At 37.6% G+C, this 21,605-nt stretch overlaps 1 protein-coding gene across 3 annotated transcripts; it reads left to right on the top strand.

The window, feature by feature from the left end:
* The first annotated feature begins 3,679 nt into the window (after positions 1–3,679).
* On the top strand, positions 3,680–16,139 carry LOC125243875. 3 transcript variants are annotated; one of them, XM_048153720.1, is made up of 10 exons: positions 3,680–4,376; positions 5,856–6,018; positions 9,714–9,921; positions 10,061–10,150; positions 10,518–10,609; positions 12,476–12,751; positions 14,008–14,432; positions 14,702–14,737; positions 14,863–15,037; positions 15,196–16,139. In XM_048153720.1, exons 1-7 carry the CDS (start codon positions 3,999–4,001, stop codon positions 14,109–14,111), a joined length of 1,311 nt encoding a protein of 436 aa, XP_048009677.1. In that variant the 5' UTR covers positions 3,680–3,998; the 3' UTR covers positions 14,112–14,432; positions 14,702–14,737; positions 14,863–15,037; positions 15,196–16,139. The 3 variants fall into 3 exon arrangements, with proteins under 3 accessions (XP_048009677.1, XP_048009676.1, XP_048009675.1); XM_048153719.1 differs by lacking the exon at positions 14,702–14,737 and having other exon boundaries at positions 15,280–16,139; XM_048153718.1 differs by lacking the exon at positions 14,702–14,737.
* Positions 16,140–21,605: the final 5,466 nt, after the last annotated feature.

The raw sequence follows: 21,605 nt of genomic DNA, 5'->3' as shown, positions 1-21,605 counted from the left end.
AGTAATGACTAAGACTTGACAAAAATGTGATGACTTTTCGTCGACTAAAACTAGATTAAAATATGAAAGACTAAAATGACTAAAATGTGACTAAGACTAAGGGCATTTTCGTCTGAAGATAAAAACTAACCCTGCGTTCCATTCGGAAGGGCTCATCCCTATGCCCTAATCCCTTCAAAGGGTTTACCCTCCGGAGTGAGAGCTTCGAAGGGATGAAGGGTGTAGGGGTCAAAAAAACTCTTCTTTTGGAACGCACTTCAGTGTCATCTTAACGAGACGATCAAAGAGGAGTAAATTGTGCAAGCTGCGCCATTTGTTTAGCGTTAGTTTATTTATTTATTTATTTTAGGTTTATGGCATGTAGGCTATATTGTGTCTATGTATTTTAAACATTTGAATGGACTGATAAAGGGAGCTGTAAAGTATTTTTGTTGAAGTACAATGTCGTTTTGACCATAATAATGTACCAAATCTAACTCGTATAAATATTACAGTAGTATAGAAAAATAATATATATACATTTATAGGTAAAAATCGAACTCCTATAACCTCCTGTACCCATTCTGTGACGTCAAAGAACTTACCTGTGCAAAGGATCATGGGGGCCCAAAGTGTCCATCAGTTGTACCCTTCAAAATCCTTCATTCCGAAGGGCCCTTTGAAGTGGCCAGTTTTGAGCACTTCGGTTTGGAACGACCCTTCAACATGGCGGCCATGATTATTTTCACTCCGAAGTGCCCTTCGGAGGGCGATGTATCCCGTTTGGAACGCACCGTAAGACTAAATCAAAAATGGCTTCCAAAATTAACACTGAACTAGACTAGTAGATACATATTTATTATTAAAGAGCCATACAGGCACCTAGTGGGTAAACAATGGCATTACAAATGAAAATTATTATTTTTCCCGACATCTTCGGAACACAAATTAAGATATTTTTGATGAAATCCAATGGCTCAGAGGCCTTAAAGCCATTGTAACACTCAAGGTCCATAAAAGGTACTAAAAACAGTTTGAAACAGTTCATGTGAGTTCAGTGGTTCTACCTTCATATTATAAAGCGACAAGAATACTTTTATATAAATATATAACGACTCTCCAAAATATGTAAGGGCCGATTTCAAAACACTGCTTCATGAAGCTTCTGAGCTTTATGAATCTTTTGTTTTGTATTAGTTATTCGGATCTCCTATCAAACGGCTAAACTGCTGAAGTCACGTGACTTTGGTGCTCCGATCCACTGATTTGATTCGTAAAGCTCTGAAGCAGTGTTTTGAAATCGGCCATCACTATTTATTGTTGAAAAGTCATTATTTTGTTTTTTTGGTGAACAAAAATTATTCTTGTCACATTATAACATTAAGATAGAATCACTGAACTCACATGAACTGTTTTAAATATGTTTTAGTACCTTTATGGACCTTGAGAGTTTGAATGGCTTTGCTCTCAGTGCAGGCCTCACTGAGCCATCGGATTTCATCAACAATATCTTAATTTGTGTTCTGAAGATGAACGAAGGTCTTACGGCTGTAGAACGGCATGAGGGTGAGTAATAAATGACATTATTTTCATTTTTGGGTGAACTAACCCTTAAATATTACACTAATTGTTTTATAAATAATAAAAATATTGGGAAAAATATGATTTTAAGTGGTCAATAATGGACCATAATTATTGTGCAAATAGTATTTAGTAACAAAAGATCTCCTCAAAATATTAAATAAATATTATTTAACTAAAATATAGAACATTTAATTAAAAAATAATTAAGGTGTATGGTCACATTTGACCATCAAGGAGTATGAGTGTGACCAATAAGTAAGAAATACCTGAGGGTTAAATACAAGAAAAACATTTATGTTAATATTAATGTTGCCTCCCCATCACTCTCCAGACTAAAATGATACTGTAAATGTCGTTGATGTAATAATCAATGCACACTATGCTATAATGTGGGTTGACAGCGCTGGTTTGTTCAAGTAGTGCTCGCTTCAGAGCAAAGTGACCTCCAGCTCCACCTCTCTGGAGCTCAAGGGTGGAGCTTAACATGTTTAATGGGTCGAGATGGTCGAGAGATGGGTTATGGGTGGAGTTAGGGTGTGACTGGAGGATTCACCCATCATGCCCACAGTAGTTCCAGAGAGGGGGAGCTGGAGGTTATATACTCCACTCATCTCTGCAGAACCACGTGACTGTGTGGTGGCGATGCGTCTCTGCAGAACAAAAATGGGCGTTTCTGTATTTGTGGGTGTTTTCAAACTGGTGGGTGTTTATATATCATGCAATGAAAATGATCCCCTTCAGACGACCCCACTCCTAAAGCCCGTAAGTCAATAGGTGTGTTCGACATCGACTGTGGCTGGATGTAACCAATCGGCGAGAGTAGCCACGTGCAGGCGGGAAGGAGCTGAAAACGGAGACGTGAAGTCGGACACTTTCGTGCTGCGTTTGCATATTTTTATCACAGTTAAATAAATATTTGACTAATACACCGATGTTTCAGAGACATTTTCTTCATTCAATACTTTATGTACTGCTTACAGCATCTGTTTGTACAAGAATAAAGTTCAATATAAGCATATACTATATAAAAACTAATGTAGTGGGGTCTAAGTTTTTTATCAGTTTTATTTTGATAAACATGACACAATATAACATTGCAACTACATGAAAACTCTTATAAAAGTACAGATTTGTGAGCATTAGTGAAACTAAAGGTGTAACAACAAACACGAAACACACGTGATCGTTGTCATGCGGTGAATCCGGCCAATCTTGAAACAGCTGTGTCGTCATCAGGTAGGTGAGTGTTTTTTCCAGGGTTAGATCTTAAAGGAACACTCCACTTTTTTTGAAAATAGGCTCATTTTCCAACTCCCCTAGAGTTAAACAGTTAAGTTTTACCGTTTTCAAATCCATTCAGTCGATCTCCAGGTCTGGCGGTACCACTTTTAGCATAGCTTAGCATAGTTCATTGAATCTGATTAGACCATTAGCATCTTGCTCAAAATATGGCTAGGAACTATACTCTCATTCCGGCGTAATAATCAAGGAACTTTGCTGCCGTACCATGGGTGCAGCAGGTGCAATGATATTACGCAGCGTCTCTCACAAATGTCTCCATGGTTGCAAGGCACGCTCCCTGTGCAAACGGGGTCACAGGCACTGCATAATATCATTGCGCCTGCTGCACCCATGGTACGGCAGCAAAGTTCCTTGATTATTACGCCGGAATGAGAGTATAGTTCGTAGCCATATCGGCCTAGAAAATCACAACTTTTCATTTTCCGTCGGTCTTAGTACACAATGTAACTACAGAAAAGTCAAGTTTTAAATAGGAAAAATATCAAAACTCTTTGGTCATTTTTTTCTGAGCGAGATGCTAATGGTCTCATCAGATTCAATGAACTATGCTAAGCTATGCTAAAAGTGAGACCCGGAGATCGGCTGAATGGATTTGAAAATGGTAAAACTGAACTGTTTAACTCTAGGGGAGTTGGAAAATGAGCCTATTTTCAAAAAAAGTGGAGTGTTCCTTTAACTCTGCAGGACCATGGCCCTCCAGGATCAACGTTCCCCTGGTTTATGGATATGTAAAGTGGGAGGAGTTGGATCCAGATCCAGGGGGTGGGGATGGGTAGGTTTGGATCCAGGGGGCGGAGTCATGTAGGTTAAGGCTTGTAAAGTGGGAGGGGTTTGATCTAGACCCCGCCCCCTGTGTCTCGTGTTCTGCAGTATGGATCTCATGAGTTTCGCGCGCCCTCACTTTCGCACTGCATGCCTGTGTGAAACGTGGAGCAAAAGTGATTTTTGCGTTATGCCATTTTTTCCCCACGAATTACCCTCACTGCAAAAGCATGTGTAACCTGTTGTGATTAACGTTACATTCATTGTCTTTATATGAAGTTTGGCTCAAAGCAGAGTAGGTTTGTATTCAGTAGGAGCGGTCGTGAGTCCGTGTGTTTTCAGTAGTTTTTGTATTTCAATTTATCAACATCATGGTAAATTATTGTGTTTGTGGAGGGTGCACAAACTCCAGCCTGTCAGGACATCGAGTCCACAGGTTCCCTAACAAGAAAAAGGACGGCGCTATCTTCCGTGCCTGGGTGCGTTTTGTGCAGACTAAGAGACGGGACTTCAGTTCTGCATCTGCTTCGAAAAACGCGGTGGTGTGTAGCGTTCACTTCAGACCGGAGGATTATCGTCCCGGCGATATAATGGAGGTCAACATGGGATGCCGAAGCAAGAACCAAGTGAGGCTCCAAGCTGATGCGGTTCCTTCGGTGCACGCAACAACGGGTTCGGCCGGCGGGAGACGTTATTATGGTCACAGATCCGCCAGAAATGCAAGTCTACGACAACGTAAAGTGTGCAGGGTAAGTCTTGCTTTTTTATATTTGCTAACGATTTTAATAATGAGAAGCAACGTGATGTGTATAAGTTGTTGTAAACGAAGTCCCTTTCAAGGAAAGTCTGTTCACGCGGCGGCCATATTTGCGACGCCTCCGGGCAGACCAAGTCCTATATTTGGGGGAATCCTGATATCTAAAAAACTGCTTGCCGAACTCACAATTAAATAACATATTTCAAATCAACAATGAAATCTGGTTTGAATTGTCTTATAAATGTTGTTTTTTATGCTCAAATAGCCTTAAAAAGCTTTATTATTATAGGCTAGACCAGTCAATGCGCATGTGCAGTCTTACGTGAGTCTTGTTTCTTCTTTTGATGTTTTATGGCGGATGGCAAACCAGCTAATGGCGCATATTCCGCCACCTACTGGGATGGAGTGTCGGGTTATTCAAGGTTATATAACAAAATATTGGTTGAATTCCCCCCCCCCCCCTTTTTAAATTATTATTTCCCTTGATACAAAGTCCCTTTAAAGGGGGTATGGATTACTTTGTTTATAGATGGATGCATTTTTTGTTTTCTTTAAAATGTGGCCCCCATTCACAAGCATTATAAACCTTGACAGACTACGAATATTTTTAAATATATCTCCGATTGTGTTTGTCTGAAAGAAGAAAGTCCTATACATCTCAGATGGCTTGAGGGTGAGTACATCATGGGATAATTTTAATTTTTGGGTGAACTATCACTTTAAGAGTATTGTGTCCTATTCTCAATCGAGATATAACTGTATCTTCCTTTCTATTACCTTAAGCAGTTCTTACATTGCCAACTTGTTTATGTATATTTTACAAATGTCGCCTTTTGTTTCCTTTATTCCATCTCTCTCGCCTCATCTTTCTGACAGCTACTTTAATTAAACCTTTCATTTCTGATTTACTCAAGGGTATGTGGATGTCGATATTTGGATGCTTGAGAGCCTGTTTCACTATCTTGTCCACCTCCTCATTTCCCTCCACTCCAGTCTCAGGTTTCTATGGGAACCGGAGCTTCTAACGGCAGCTGCAGTGACACAATCCCTGCATCCCAATGTGCATACTCTATCCGCCCTAAATAGTATTGAATATTACTAGTGTGACATACTATTTAGGATGGATAGTATGCACATTGAGACACATGTAATGACTTTATCAATCAGCGATTGGCTCATTAGAAGGCGGGACGTATTCCGCCATATTGCGTGTTGCAGTTTCTCCCATTCAAAAGTAATAGGAGTGAACCGTCTTTCTATACCTATAGTCTTTGTTGTAAAGCACTGCAGCTATCTTGTAAAGGCATAATAGCTAATGCTAGTTAGCAATATATTTTGTAAAATCATTACCATATGCGAAGGCGTAACTGGTAACCTCAGTTTGCTAATATCATAACCATCAAGTCTAGAGCTTAGTGACTTTGTTTGCACAGATAATTTGTAATTTATTGTCATGTGGTTTGTTTATAAGGATTTGGAAGACATTGAAAGTAATGAAGTGGGAGATCAATCTACAGCCAGTGCCGCAGTGCTTGCTGACCCTGAGCAAGAGGCTTTCTCTCCACTGGCCCCTCAGTCATCTGTGCTTCACTTTGGCCCACAGTGTAACCTCAGATCTTCACATCGTTCATCAGGTAGATTGACATTATTCATATCTAGATTAAGTGTATGTGCCACCATCCATTTACATAATGTAGGAGAGAAAATGATTAGTAAAATCTTTCTGAATGATGGCAACTCCAGCACTATCTTTGACCTCCATTTTGAACACACAATTGAATTGTGTTTGTACACATTTAGAGTTTGTGACCGAGTTAGTGTTTGGGATTGCAGTAGGTTGGACAGGGGTACCTAAGCAGTGAAATGCTGTTGCACAATTATATAAAGGTGGACCATAGTGAGCATTGATGTTCTCTGGTTTTCACCTTGCATTGTGGGATTTTTTTTAGGGAGCAAACATTTCAGTGCTATTCAGTGAGACAGCCCTTAAAATGGCCGACTCCCTAATCAGTGCCTTGACTACTGAACTAGGTAGGGAGCTGATTGAGATGCACCCTGACTCTGCAAATGGGGAGAAAAACGTCTGCTAACGCTATCTCGCTGTCAGATTAAACGCCTTGAACAGCGTAGCTATTTACCATTAGCTAGCTGCTTCACTACTCTTACCTTGTACTAAATAGCATGCAAAAAAGCTAGCTAAAGTCAGCGAATAAAACACTGACACAATGATGAACAAGTAATGATAATATTCACAATAACATCGTTTTCTGAATAATTAAATATAATTTCTTAATTTATATTTGTAAAGAAACCTCATTGCTTGACTGGCTACTCTATATAGACCTTATTTACCAGAGAAACAAGCGCGCCACCATCTTTATGAAATTGTCTTTTAACTTCCGTTTTGCGGTAGCTCTGTACATTTCTATGGCATCGCTGTCAAAGAATAATTAGATGGTTAAGTGGATTTACTTGTTGTAGAGTTAATGAAAGTTATCATGAGCATTGTTATGTTTAAAGCAGATGTCTTAACAAATGTCAGTAGTTCGGGAAGATTTTAAAACGAGCAGTTCATTCATAAACGTAATATCGCTGTGGAAATACAAACCGGAAGTCAAAAGACAACGAGCGCAACGCTGAAAAGGAGCGGGGCTACATAAGGTCTATAGAATACTAGAACTCTATATGGAATACTAGAATGTCATAGAATTCTAGAATAGTGCATAAGTACGCAAATTGGGACGCACCTATGGTTACAGCCTTAATGCAAAGGTAATATAATACAAAGTATAGTGTTATACATAATTTAAAGAAAAAAAATGTTTGCAGGATTTACAATGCTGATGACCATTAAAACGTGTCATCACAGTCTGTGAGAAGGGTCTGTTGCGTTGTAGATTATGGGAGGCACTATTTGGTGTTCACAAACTTACTTGAATATCCAATGGAAAAAAAACAACACTAAAGCTTTTCAAATGTTGACATATCTTATCAAGATGTGATTTTTATAGATAGTTTATATTCTTTATGTACAAATTAAAGGGTTAGTTCACCCAAAAATGAAAATTCTGTCATTTATTACTCGCCCTCATGCCGTTCCACACCCGTAAGACCTTTGTTCATCTTCGGAACACAAATTAAGATATTTTTATTAAATCCGATTGCTCAGTGAGGCCTCTATATACAGCAATTCCATTGTAAATCTCAAGATCCAGAAAGCTACTAAAGACATATTTGAAACAGTTCATGTGAGTACAGTGGTTCTACCTTAAAGGTGCCGTATAACGTCTTTATAAAAGATGTAATATAAGTCTAAGGTGTCCCCTGAATGTGTCTGTGAAGTTTCAGCTCAAAATAGCCCATAGATTTTTTTTTTTTTTTTAGTAATTTTTTTTTAACTGCCTATTTTGGGGCATCATTAAATATGAGCCGATTTAGGCTGCGGCCCCTTTAAATGCTCATGCTCCCCACCCATGGAGCTCATGCTTGCCTTTAACAGCATAAACAAAGTCCACACAGCTAATATAACCCTCAAAATTGTTCTTTACAAAGTGTTCGTCATGCAGCATGTCTAATCGCGTAAGTATGGTATTTATTTGGATGTTTACATTTGATTCTGAATGAGTTTGATAGTGTTCTGTGGCTAACGGCTAATGCTAGGTAACCTCAACAGTGGTTGGAGAGATTTATAAAGAATGAAGTTGTGTTTATGAATTATACAGACTGCAAGTGTTTAAAAAATGAAAATAACGACAGTCTTGTCTCTGTGAATACAGTAAGAAACGATGGTAACTTTAACCACATTTAACAGTACATTAGCAACATGCTAACGAAACATTTAGAAAGACAATTTACAAATATCACTAAAAATATCATGTTATCATGGATCATGTCAGTTATTATCGCTCCATCTGCCATTTTTCGCTATTGTTCTTGTTTGCTTAACTAGTCTGATGATTCAGCTGTGCACATCCAGACGTCCTGCCCTTGTCTAATGCTTGAACATGGGCAGGCATATGCAAATATTGGGGGTGTACACCCCGACTGTTACGTAACAGTCGGTGTTATGTTGAGATTCGCCTGTTCGTCGGAGGTCTTTTAAACAAATGAGATTTATATAAGAAGGAGGAAACAATGGTGTTTGAGACTCACTGTATGTAATTTCCATGTACTGAACTCTTGTTATTTAACTATGCCAAGATAAATTCAATTTTTAATTCTAGGGCACCTTTAATATTATAAAGTGATGAGAATACTTTTTGCGTGCCAAAAATCAAAATAACAACTTTTCAACAATATAGTGATGGGCCGATTTCAAAACACTGCTTCTGAGCTTTACGAATCGAATCAGTGATTCGGAGCGCCAAAGTCACGTGATTTCAGCAGTTTAGCCAAAGCAACTGGAAGGCAAGCCTGCAACGTTCAGCCAAAAAAGCGTAACGGCTAATGCTAACTGGCGGTATGGGCGGTCCACATTGGCCGTACGCAGGGAGGAGTTTTGAACGGCGACACGATAGGCTGAGAGGTGCCACACGTGATTAAGTTAGCCGTTACGCTTTCTCCAATGGTAAGAGACACAGACTCTCTTATCCCCCTATAATAACACGATCTCTGGTTTAGCTGTTTGATAGGAGATCCGAACCGCTGATTCGATTCGTAAAGCTCTGAAGCAGTGTTTTGAAATCGGCCATCAGGATATATTGTTGAATAAAGTCGTTCTTTTGTTTTTTTTGCCACACAAAAAGTATTCTCGTCGCTTTATAATATTAAGGTAGAACCACTGTACTCACATGAACTGTTTTAAATATGTTTTGCATATTTGCAATTGGAGCTGGATTTCATCAAAAATATCTTAATTTGTGTTCTGAAGATGAACAAAGGTCTTACAGGTGTGACGGAATTTTCATTTTTGGGTGAACTAACCCTTTAACAAAGGTGAACACATTTAGACAGATTGTGAACACTATTTTGTTTTCAGACAGTTTTTCTTTTTTAATAGGTTGACAGTCTCTTCACATCCTGATAGCAATCAATGAATAAAGTTTTAAAACATTAAAGTTTCTAAATATTAAAAAGTCGTATGCGAAAGTCTCAGGACTATAAAATGATCAAATGTTCGACCAGTTTATGCGGTCCGCAGGTAATGACACGTCCTACCTGCCTGTCCACCTGTGTAAACTTCTGCGCACCCTGCTCGCGCAGCCATCGCACGTCATCAGCGCGTCCCAGGAGGCTAAGCAGAGTAGAGTAGCATCTTATATCTTATATAGCATATTACGGTGCGGTCACTAAACGAGAATGGCAGATAAACAGCAGCCACTTTTTGCAGTTTTTCCTCAACCAACAACGCCTGGCACAGGAAAACAAAGTAAGAAAAGAAAAACAGTCCTACAAACGGCTACGACGAAAAAACGACTGGACCAGCAAAGGGCTCAAACCAGAGTGAACATCGGCGTTGCTTTTCCACGTTGGAGACAACTGCGGGACTCAAAGGGACTGAAAACTGACGCGATGCTTGCAGTTTTTCTTTTGGATAGGTAATATATGGTTTGATTTGTTTTGGTGGAGTATGTTACTGTTTTGAACTGTTAAACTTACATGTTTATTCCCTTTACGAATGAACTCAACACTGACAGCAGCTGCGGTGCAAAACTGAAATCTTGTATGTTTTCAAAGTTACGAGAAAACTGCAGCATCCACAGCTTTGGTGCATGAACTCCCCAAACCACCACCACCACCACCAGTTTCGACTAATATTTCCGACCGGTGAGTGAAATGTCATTTTGTCTTTGTATCAAAATGGTTTTCCTTCATTATTGAGCCTTATTTAAATGAACACCCTTCTAGCTATTGTGTATGGCGTCATAAGCAAGGGAAATGCGCGATTTCATTTTGCATTGCATGATAATTTGCCGATGTTTTCATTGTGGTGTTCTGCTCTGGCTGTGCGCGTTCAAGCTTCTCGGAGGAGTCTGTGGGGATGTTTCATAATTTAATTTTAAACCAGCGAAGCAAACCATATAATGCAAAGTTACAAAGCATTTGCTCCCACAGCGTTTCATCTGATTTTGTATTGTGTGTGTATGTATATATGTAACTATTATCAGTTTCTTCATGTGATCTTCTGTTCTAGCAAAGGGCAGGAGATGAAATCTGAGTGTTTTGGTCCTTGGAGCTCAGTTTTACTTAAACTTGAGCAAGTGCAAGAAGATTGTGATGGAAATGGTAAGTAAATATTGTTCTGTCTGGCTATATATATAATGTATTTATGTATTATGTACACTACCGTTCAAAAGTTTGGGGTCAGTAAGATTTTTTTAATGTTTTAAAAGAAGTATCTTCTGCTCACCAAGCCTGCATTTATTTGATTAAAAATACAAACAAAAACAGTAATATTGTGAAATATTATTCCAATTTAAAACAGCTGTTTTCTATGTCAATATACAGTAAAGTGTAATTTATTCCTGTGATCAAAGCTGAATTTTCAGCATCATTACTTCAGTCTTCAGTGTCACATGATCCTTAAGAAATCATTTTAATATGATGATTTGATGCTCAAGAAACATTCATTATTATTATCAATGTTAAAAACAGTTGTATACTTTTTTTTTCAGGATTCCTTGATGAATAGAAAGTTCAAAAGAACAGCATTTGTCTGAAATCTAAATCTTTTGTAACATTAAACACTACCGTTCAAAAGTTTGGGGTCAGTAAGAATTTAAATTTTATTTTTGGGGGATAGAAATAAAATTAATCAATACTTTTATTCATCAAGGATGAGATAAACTGATCAAAAGTTACAGTAAAGACAATTATTATGTTAGAAAATATTCTATTTTAAATAAATGCTGTTCTTTTGAACTTTCTATTCATCGAAGAAGTTTGAAAATTTTGTACACAACTGTTTTCAACATTGATAATAATAATGAATGTTTCTTGAGCATCAAATCAGCATATTAGAATGATTTCTGAAGGATCATGTGACTGGAGTAATGATGCTGAAAATTCAGCTTTGCATCACAGGAATAAATTACACTTTACTGTATATTGACATAGAAAACAGCTGTTTTAAATTGGAATAATATTTCACAATATTACTGTTTTTGTTTGTATTTTTAATCAAATAAATGCAGGCTTGGTGAGCAGAAGATACTTCTTTTAAAACATTAAAAAATCTTACTGACCCCAAACTTTTGAACGGTAGTGTATATAATATGATTTCTGCAACAAGCACTGGCCATGTACACACTACAGTTAAATTCACCTTTTACTGCTCAATCCTGTTCTGTATGCAGTACAGTATTTAACTCTTAAAAAATAAATGTGGTGACAACCACATTTACAAAAATTCTGTGCAGTTTGTATGGATTGGAGCTGAACAACTAGTTAAATATGTCATTAACAAACGCGTATCAGTAGTGTTGTAGTACTCGAGACCGGTATTAAGACTGTTTTTTGAAGGTCTTGTCTTGGTCTCAGACCAAAAGGACTCGGGATTTTACTTCAAGACCGGTCAAGACCACAACTGTTGTGATATTGCTAAATTGCTGTTGCGTTGTCTGATTTATTTGATTGGATGTAAAACTTCCTGCTTCAAATGCAATCAATAACTTATTTCTAACATCATTTATTTTGTTACTGTTGTGCCAGGTCAGAAAACAAGGAATTGTCAAAAATGTCACCAAATTAATACAAATGCCCACAAAATTCAAGATATTATTGCAAAAAAGTACTTGTATAAGATCTTGATATATATATTATAACATTATATAATTAACCAATATTACAAGAAAGAGGGTTGTTTTCACAAATATGAGCACAATTGCAAACATGATATTTAGTAAAAATTGTAGAACAAACTACAATTTAACTATAGTTCCCAAGGTGTCAGTCATCATAATTTTGGGAGTGAGTCATGCTCCGTACACACAGAATGATAATTTATGGGATTCACTCCTGTATTTAAATGCGGTTGTGACTCCTGAAACTTTACAGTGTGTACGAGACCACGTTGGTTGGCTTGGATGATAGATTTAATATAGTATATGTACTTTAAGGAGAATCTTAACACATCTTATTTTCCACTCCCAGATTTGTCCTCCTTCAGTGTGGACATCATACAGGTGAAGCAGGAAGACCCAGTACAGGTGAAGCAGGAAGGCTCAATACATGTGAAGCAGGAAGACCCAGTACAGGTGAAGCAGGAAGACTCAATACAGGTGAAGCAGGAAGACACAGGCGAGTCTGAGTTTTGGTGCAGTTCCAGCATGCAGCAAGATCCAGAGATGTCTGGGGGTGCAGATGCTAGTCACCCAGTTTCACTTCATTTCAACAAACTAAAAGAAATGGATCATTACTGTGGAAATGGCAAGTAATATGTAATATTGTTATATGAATTTAATGTTATAATGCTGATATGAAAGACTTATTGGATAATTTTGACATTAAATAAGCACATTTAAAAGAATTCAATAAAATAAAAAAATTAGGATTGCACCGATATTAAAATTCTGGTTAAAATACTGGGGCCAGGTGCATAAACTTAGTCTCTGTTAAGACTGTGTCTTGATCTAGTCTGACCAACTAGCAGTTTAGGGTGTAATCAGTTGTATCAATTACTTAAAGTTATGACCAGTCTTAAAGAAATTAATTAGATTTAATTAGAATTAATTAGATGACTAAAGGCTGGAATACAGTACGTAACTTTTGTCCCAATTTACATTCTTGACCAGTTGACACTAGTTGCCGAAAGTCGGTGTCAGCGTATGGTCTTTTTTTTTAGCTTCAAAGTTTGATTCCATCCAGTCGGAGGATATCAAACATGTTTGATATTTTGAGCTGATTTTAGAACACATCTTTTAGATTTGCCACCGATGCTTCTAGCAACAAGGCACGTGTTTCTGCGTGAGTTTGTTCTGTTCATAATGACTTGAAAGTCTGGTAGTGTGATCCTTGGTCGTTTAATGTGTGATGCCCAGTTTTTCCTCTGTAACTGTTTACAAAGTTGGCAAGTGCATGATGCCTAGTGTTTTAAAATCTGTTCAGATTTTAAGTCGTGTATGTATTCCAGCCTTAACCTGTTAAGAGAAGTCTAAATAGTTTATGATACCGGCCACTGATGTCAGTAATTATTTTCATTACTACAATGACATTACTATTTTCATTACAACACTGAATTAAAACTATAAATTAAATCATTTTAAGTTATACAAGTGAATATAGGGTGCTCTTGGTTCATTTCTGCTGAAGGCGAGCTCAAACGAGATGAACATTCTCTCTGCTTTGCAGTGTCAGTCACGCTTGTCAGGAAAGTGAGTGAGAACCGTTACACAAACAGTTTTATCGAATCACTTGTTATTAACAGCGGTTCTCTTCCACAATTTAGTGCGATTGCGTTTATAACAGCAGCGAACCATACCAGAGTTCACATGAACCGTACCCCAGATTACCCTTTTTAGGCAGAAAACAGCGTTCACATCATCCAAAGGAACACTGGTGCGCACCAAAAATGCTAGTGTGAAAGGCATCACAACATCATACTGTGCATTATTTTGAGATTTGCTGTATATTTAAATGCATACGTGTGTATATATTAAAATGTGTTGGTGTCGATTGATCTACAGGGGAATCGTTACCTTCAGAGGATCTTGTACAAGCTCTCAAAAGTGAGGATTTGAAGACTGAAGAGCCCATTGAAGAACAGGCATGGACAGGAAGGATCACATAAAAGTCTGTTCCTCCAGCATCTCATACCAAGCCACTCACATGCAGACAATCATCCAGACATGCAAAGTATCTTCTCCCACCACTTCAACTGCTAGCAGGGTTTCTGAACTGACCATGAAGAGTCAATGTGAAAATGCATTAACTGAAAATGAACTAACTAAAATAAATAAACAATATAAATGAACTGAAACTGTCTAATTCTTGCCAAAGTCAGAAGAACTCCAAGTACAGATCGCAGTTCTTCAAAATTGAATTAGAGCTATTATTTGTATAAACTTCCCCCAGCACTCAGCCTGCTCTCCACAAAGTGATCTTGATTATGGTAAGCACATACATCTCCACCGTATCAGTTGAATTTTTAATTGTGCATACTCTCATTTCCTCTATTTTGTCATTTTTCTGTTTTTGCATTCAGCTGTCATCTACATGGGTTATTTAACAACAATTTTACAATGCATCCATTTTTCAAACTCTTATTATGCTGTGGTACCTCACTAACAACTGATTTTTTTTTTCTTTTTTTCATTTATATAATATTTTCAATATTTACATATTTATTATATTTTTATTTAATAATGGTCATTTTTTCAGTTTTGGACCTGCTTAATTTTTGGCATTCTGAAAATGGTAATCAGCTTATTAATATTAGCCAGATTTTTAAAATCACTTTTTTTTTTTTTAAGTATTAGCATTTTGCATTGTTCTTATAGGGACTGTTAATGGATATTTTGTGTTTTTTACCTTTTGTGCAGAGAAACTTCTCAAAGGCTTCCACGGGCATTTCTTGGGTAAAAATCCACTATGCAAGGTGAGCTGAAACGCAAGGCAGAAGATCAACCATGTGAGACATTTCATTCTTCACATGGCAAAAGGATATCCTCCAATCAAAACATTACCCTTCTTGGACTACATAGAGCAGATTAATGAGTGAGTATTGAAATCATTTATAGATTAAAGATTAATCTGACTTGCCATCTCTAATGATCATCTTATCTCAGTAGTATCATCTCTAATGATAATGTTTAAAAGCACAGTAAAAAGTAAAAAACAAATGTTAAACTTGTCAAACCTTTCGTTATTTTAAGGTGGGTGGTGACCCTTCAGAATGGTAACATGAATGTCAGACACTACTTACTGGATTTATTGGCCTTCCTGATGTTTTTAAACAGAACAAGTGGTCCAATCGCTCACCTCACACGACATTCAAGGCAGCACATTCGGAGACAACTGAGACAAAAGCTAAAGGACATTAACACACTTAAAATCCCACAAACGGACACTCAAGGGCTCTGGAGACAATCCCTCTACACCGAAGCAGCATGTAAACAAGAGCACTTCACGAGAGCAGGGCTGTGCCTCACTGCATGTGTGCTGGATATAAAAATGTTGAAAGTGTTGTTGATTTTTATATACAAACTACTGTACTTTTGTTTTAGAAGTTCTTCCGTTCAATTGCTGTTTAGTCTAGTGGGGTTTTTTTTTCTTTTATGGCAGAGAAATCACAGTTGAACATGTACAGTAAATCAGTTTATTTTGCACATGGGTTCTCAGCCTTTCACTTTTTTTTTTTTTTTTTTTAATTGATGTATATTTGGGGCAACGTAATGAAAAAATATTATAATAAATTCAAATATTTGATACAAATATGATTTAAATACCTTTCATAAGAATGTCTAGAAAATATTGTTAATTTAAGTAGTGTTTAAAGATTGTTTGCATAAATGTATTATTTCAGGAAGTAGTTAAGGGGAATTCTGCACTTTGGGAGAAATAGAATTGTTCATAAGTTCAGGTGTTATAAAGAATGTGCCGTTTCAAATGTATGAGGACGAATAATCTGTTCTTCTAGCAGACCTGTACCACCTCAGAAAAGAGCTTTGATTTCTAGTGAATGTTTTATTGTGGTTTTTCTTCTTCGGCTGATAACTCATAAAATTATTTAAACAACTCTTCTTCTGAAGAATCATTCCTACCTGATTTTCAAACAAAATGTGAGACTAGTAATTGGCATTAAAAGATGTGAATTGGGCTGATTTTTTTTCTTCTTTGTATTACACATTGACACAAGATCCTATTCTAGAATACAGAAAGGGTAACTAGACTTCTGAAGCATTTGTATCTGGATGTATTTAAAACCTTCATTTCATAATGCAATCAATTTAGAGAGACTGAAAGGCTGAAATAAATGGTGCTATCAGTTATATCAGACCACAAGGAGGTGCAAGATCTCTACAAAACATCTATAGTATTTGCAGTGTCCATAAGTCAAGTCCCATATATATATATATATATATATATATATATATATATATATATATATATATATATATATATATATATATATATATAAAAACTGGATTTGTTCTCTTTTAAACCTATACGTTTTCAAATGTTGAGAAATGTAAAAGTTTGGAATGAAATACTTTGTAATCAAATATAAGCAAAAATGTGATTAACCACGTGACCTCATTTGCACAAAAGGTGCTTGCTTCCACTAAAATAGAAGATTCTTTTTGAATCTTTATCAAATCATGCTGGCAAACATCATCAGGGCTAAAAATTTTTGTTTGTTGTGTTTTTATGCTGATGATTTAGAAAAATGCCAAATTAAAGCATTTTCAGTAGTGGTCTCAGACTTGGACCCCTAGCCTACTGTATGCGTCTGGAAAAAAAAAGAGATTAGCTGAGGATGGCGAGGGGTGCAGACATGGCATTTTAACAGTTTTGCTTGCTGGTCAGACCGTCAGAATTAGTGTGTGAACAGTGGCTCTGATGTTCATTTATGTAACCTCCGGCCTCCAAAGTACGCAAACCAGGGTCTCGCCTGATCTTGGCGGCTGACATGGATGTGTGAAGACAGGGATTGAGGCAGGAGAAGGTGCTTTATGGCACCAGGGCCCCACGGGCTACAAAGAGATGCTTGTATTGCTGGCCATCTTCTGTTTGCTGGCAGTGTTAGAAAGGTTTTCGGTCACATCTGCCAGATTTGCAACATGCTGACATAAACGTTCTGGTATATGTGTGTGAACATAAATTACGGTAAAAGCGCAGCGATCAGCACCCTTTAGCAAGTCATTGTGGGGTTTTTCTTGCTGCAAGAGTCTTTGTAAACTTTCAAATGAACATTACAAAAGTATTTTAACCAACACAATCTCATGGCAATTTGTTTTGTTTTGTCAAATTAGTGTAATTAACTCATGAATTCTATGAACATGTTCCAATAGGTTTGACAACCAGAAAGTGTCTATACTTCACCATGCAGTAGTTGGCTGTCACTGGAATTGAAGGCTTGGTTCACCTAAAAAATGAAAATTCTGTCATTAATTACTCACCCTCATGTCGTTCTAAACCCATAAGACTGTTGTTCATCTTCAGAACACAAATTATGATATTTTTGATAAAATCTGTGAGCTTTTTGGCCTCCGATAGATTGCAACGTTTACCACTTTCAAGGCCCACGAAGGTAGTAAAGACATTGTTAAAATAGTCTATGTGACTGCAGTGGTTCAACTTATATTGAACAATTCTCTTCCCTATAATTCTCCAACGCTGTTTACGTTGTAGATGCAGTGCAGCACTTTCAGGTTTTACATCAGAGCGCCAACGCTGGGCCTTGAAAGTGATAATTAAATTGCTGTCTTTGGAGGGGTCAGAAAGCTCTTGGATTTCATCAAAAAATATCTTCTTTTGCTGCAAACCAGTTGCATTTACAGGACTTAAACCAGCAGATGTCGCTAGAGTGCGGAATTTTACAGAGATTTGCAACAGTCATTTTTTTTAAAGCTGCTGTCCGCGATTTTTGGCCCTCTAGCGGTTAATAAACAACTGCACGTGTCTTGCGGAGGAACATTCTAGCCGGAGCTACTTTTCTCCGTGTAAGTCTATGGCGAGTCACACAGTTACTCTGCGGCGAGTCCTACCAGTCGGTCTGAAATAGTCCGAATAAAACACTTATTATAAGTGTACCATAATGATTCAGGATAAGACAAAAACACTGTTTGGAAAATGGATTCATGTTGTATATTCTCATTATATACTTTTTGTAAATTTTTAACACAAAAAAAGTTGCGGACTGCAGCTTTAAAAAGCCTATTGCTTCTATCATCGCTAAGCACAAGCATTTTTCAAATAAAACATTCCACAAAAAAAGACAAATATGTTTGTGAAGTGTTGAATTAAAAAACTATATATTGTTATACTGAAAAATGACACAGTCACCATTTAAAGGGTTAGTTCACCCCAAAATGAAAATTCTGTCTTTAATTACTTGATCATCTTCAGAACACAAATTAAGATATTTTTGATGAAATCTGAGTTTTTTGGCCTCCGATAGACTGCAACTTATTACCACTTTCAAGGCCCAGGAAAGTAGTAAATACTTTGTTAAAGGTTCTCTAAGCGATCCTGGGTGGAGTAACTTCCTGTTGACATTCGAAGTGTTGTCAAACAAAACAGAGGCTAGCTAGACCCTCCCTCCTCCTCCTCCTCCCCCTCCCCTCCGTGCTTCCTGAAACAGTCATGAACGTGCATTTAAAATCATTCTTGTCGGTTATTGGCTGGAGCATGTTTATTATGTTAAGTGGTCCAGGCTGCACCAGTTTGTTTTTGTTGCCGTTTTCGGAGCTTGTGGCGACTACAGAGACCGCGTTTTTTACCGTGTGTTCAGGGGACAGGCAGCTAGCGGATAGTGAGGAGATGTTTGCTGTATGTGACAAAAAATGTTTTGGCCTAAAAATGCATGACATCACTTAGAGCAGTGGTTCTCAAACCTGTCCTGGGGACCCCCCACCACTGCACATTTTGCATGTCTCCCTCATCTAATACACCCAATTCAACTCTTGCAGTCTCTACTAATTAGCTGATGACTTGAATCAGGTGTGTTAGATGAGGGTGACATGCAAAATGTGCAGTGGTGGGGGGTCCCCAGGACAGGTTTGAGAACCACTGACTTAGAGGACCTTTAAAATAGTCTAAATGACTGCAGTGGTTAAACCTTAGGGTTAGGGTTAGTTCACCCAAAATGAAAATGGTCATTAATTACTCAGCCTCATGTCATCCCAAACCTGTAAGACCTTTGATCATCTTCAGAGCACAAATATGACATTCTACAACTTTTATTAAATGATAAAACTTTACATTTTATACTGGTTCATGGGTTCACTTGGCCAGAACAAAGCCTCGTTTCCTGAAATCACATGACTTGGTCGGTTTGAATCGGGCTACAAAGCATTCATTCGAAAGATTTGTAAAGTTTACAGGCTTCTTTACGCTGTTTTGAACACAGTTGTATCACTATTTTGTGATATCTTTCCCCAACTTAGTTCGATATTTTGTTTGCAATCTAATGTAATGGCCTTCATATGTTTTCTACACGTTGGGGCAATTGTATATTCTTTCACTGCTCGTAAAAAGAGAAAAACGGGCAAGGAAGAGCGATAGGCGTACAAAGAAAAAGAGAGAGAGAAAAAACAGATGGGAGTTTTGAATTTGGGTCTGTGTATGTGTGTCTTAGAGAAAGGGAGCCTCTTATTCTCTCTCAGCAGGAGCTTGGCCTAAACTTCGGCCTAGTCTCGTCTGCCCAGCAGGAGACTTTCCTGAGCTGACTGCCCAAGGGAGGGGCACCTGCCCCTGCCACAAACACTGCAGCACAGGCAAGGGACGAGGAGGGGAGTGTGAGGATGGAAAGACACTCAGGATTCCAGGAACAGGAACATGTGTTGGATTTATGAAGCACACAGGTAACACAAAACGATGCAGAGAAAAAAAAGGAACTATTTCACCCCATACGTACCTCTGAGGTCTGTCTTCAGCAGCTTTCTGCTGCCTCCTTCAAAATGAGAGCTTTCTCTCCGACAGAGTCGCAGTGGTTATTGTTGGAAACCTCAACTATACCAACTCTTGGTGACTACCAATATAAACTGACAGCTTATGGATTTGCTGCCCTCCCTCATGGCAATATTTTCCACTGTTTGGGTTCGTTGGATACTAGCATATGTTTGAAGTTTATCACATGCTCAATCATTCAGACCCTCTTGAGAGAGAACAACGGACAGAGGGTCTGAATTCAAGACCCCAAAGTCCTCCAGCTGAACTTGAATATTGTCATTAAACTGAGGTTTGGATTGTTCCCCAAAAGACTTAGTAACACTTTATTTTACAGTGTCCTTATTACATATGTTGCTTGTAATAACAGTAAATTATGTATAATTACATGCAACTAACCCTCAACCAAACCCGTTATCCTACCCTAATATTTAATTACACTGTAACAATGACATGAAGTGTAACCAACTCCTTCATGCTAAATACTATTAAATTAATCTGAACCAACAGTTCTGCCTATATGATAGAGCATAAGGAGCATACATTTATAATAATTAACATTTTTCATAATTTATTCACCTTTACTGAGTCATTTTGACCCAATATTCTTTTGTCAAATGCAAGATGTTATGTTTGGCAATAAAATTTCCCTTGCAAAGAAAGATTGATATATACTGCCACGCTCCAAAAAAAGCATTATAAAGTATCACAGAAGTTGTTCATATGATTAATGCGCTATATTCCAACTCATACGATAACTTTGTGTGAAGAACATTAACAAATTTAAGCCATTATCCACCGATTTAGTTATTCAGAGCTACAGTACTGAGGAAGACTATCAGAGAACATTGACAAATCTCATTTCCACATAAAGACTATAGTTGCGTCCCAAATGACGCACTATACACTATGCACTTATACACTATGTACTTGTGCACTATGCACTCATCCATGTAGTGCGTGAATTGTATGAGGTTATTTTGTCATTTAACAACGGAGTCCGATCCTCCCTTCCCCTCTGCTACGTAATTAAAGCTGTGACAGTTGAGTGCACGAAGTGTCCAACATTCCACACTTTTTTCCGTTAATTTAGTGCACCATCCGGGTATTTAAAGTGCACTTTTTCTTTTTGGAATTTTCAGTGTGAACGCACTACTTCACTATTTGTACTTAAAAATGTCATAGAATAGTGCACAAGTACGCAAATTGGGACGCACCTTATGGCTTCAGTTGATTTTAATTATAGTGCATTAGTATGGGCTACTTTTATCACACTTTTTTGAAATTTGACAGTATAAATCCACCCATTTTACTTATTTTGAACACAGAGGCTCAGACATACTTCCTCAAAATATAAAGTAATTAACGGGATAGTTCACTCAAAAATTACATTCTGTCATCATTTACTTACCTTCACATTGTTCCAAACCTGTATGAATTTCTTTCTTCTGCTGAACACAAAAGAAGATATTTTGAAGAATATGGGTAACTGAACAGTTGATGGGCCTCACTGACTTCCATGGAAAAAATACTATGGAAGTCAATGAGGCCCATCAACTGTTTGGTTACCCATATTCTTCAAAATATCTTCTTTTGTGTTCAGCAGAAGAAAGAAATTCATACAAGTTCGGAACATCTTGAGGGTAAGTGCATGATGACAGAATTGTAATTG

Source organism: Megalobrama amblycephala, linkage group LG13 (assembly GCF_018812025.1).
Source record: "Megalobrama amblycephala isolate DHTTF-2021 linkage group LG13, ASM1881202v1, whole genome shotgun sequence".
Classification (NCBI taxonomy): domain Eukaryota; kingdom Metazoa; phylum Chordata; class Actinopteri; order Cypriniformes; family Xenocyprididae; genus Megalobrama; species Megalobrama amblycephala.
This window is presented reverse-complemented; position numbering and strand designations above follow the sequence as displayed.

Coding starts and splice junctions, on each gene's coding strand:
- LOC125243875 (XM_048153719.1), top strand. CDS start 3,999: ATGGTAAATTATTGTGTTTGTGGAGGGTGCACAAACTCCAGCCTGTCA. Junction 9,922..10,060: donor GCAGTTTTTCTTTTGGATAG/GTAATATATGGT, acceptor ATGTTTTCAAAG/TTACGAGAAAACTGCAGCAT. Junction 10,610..12,475: donor AGAAGATTGTGATGGAAATG/GTAAGTAAATAT, acceptor TTCCACTCCCAG/ATTTGTCCTCCTTCAGTGTG.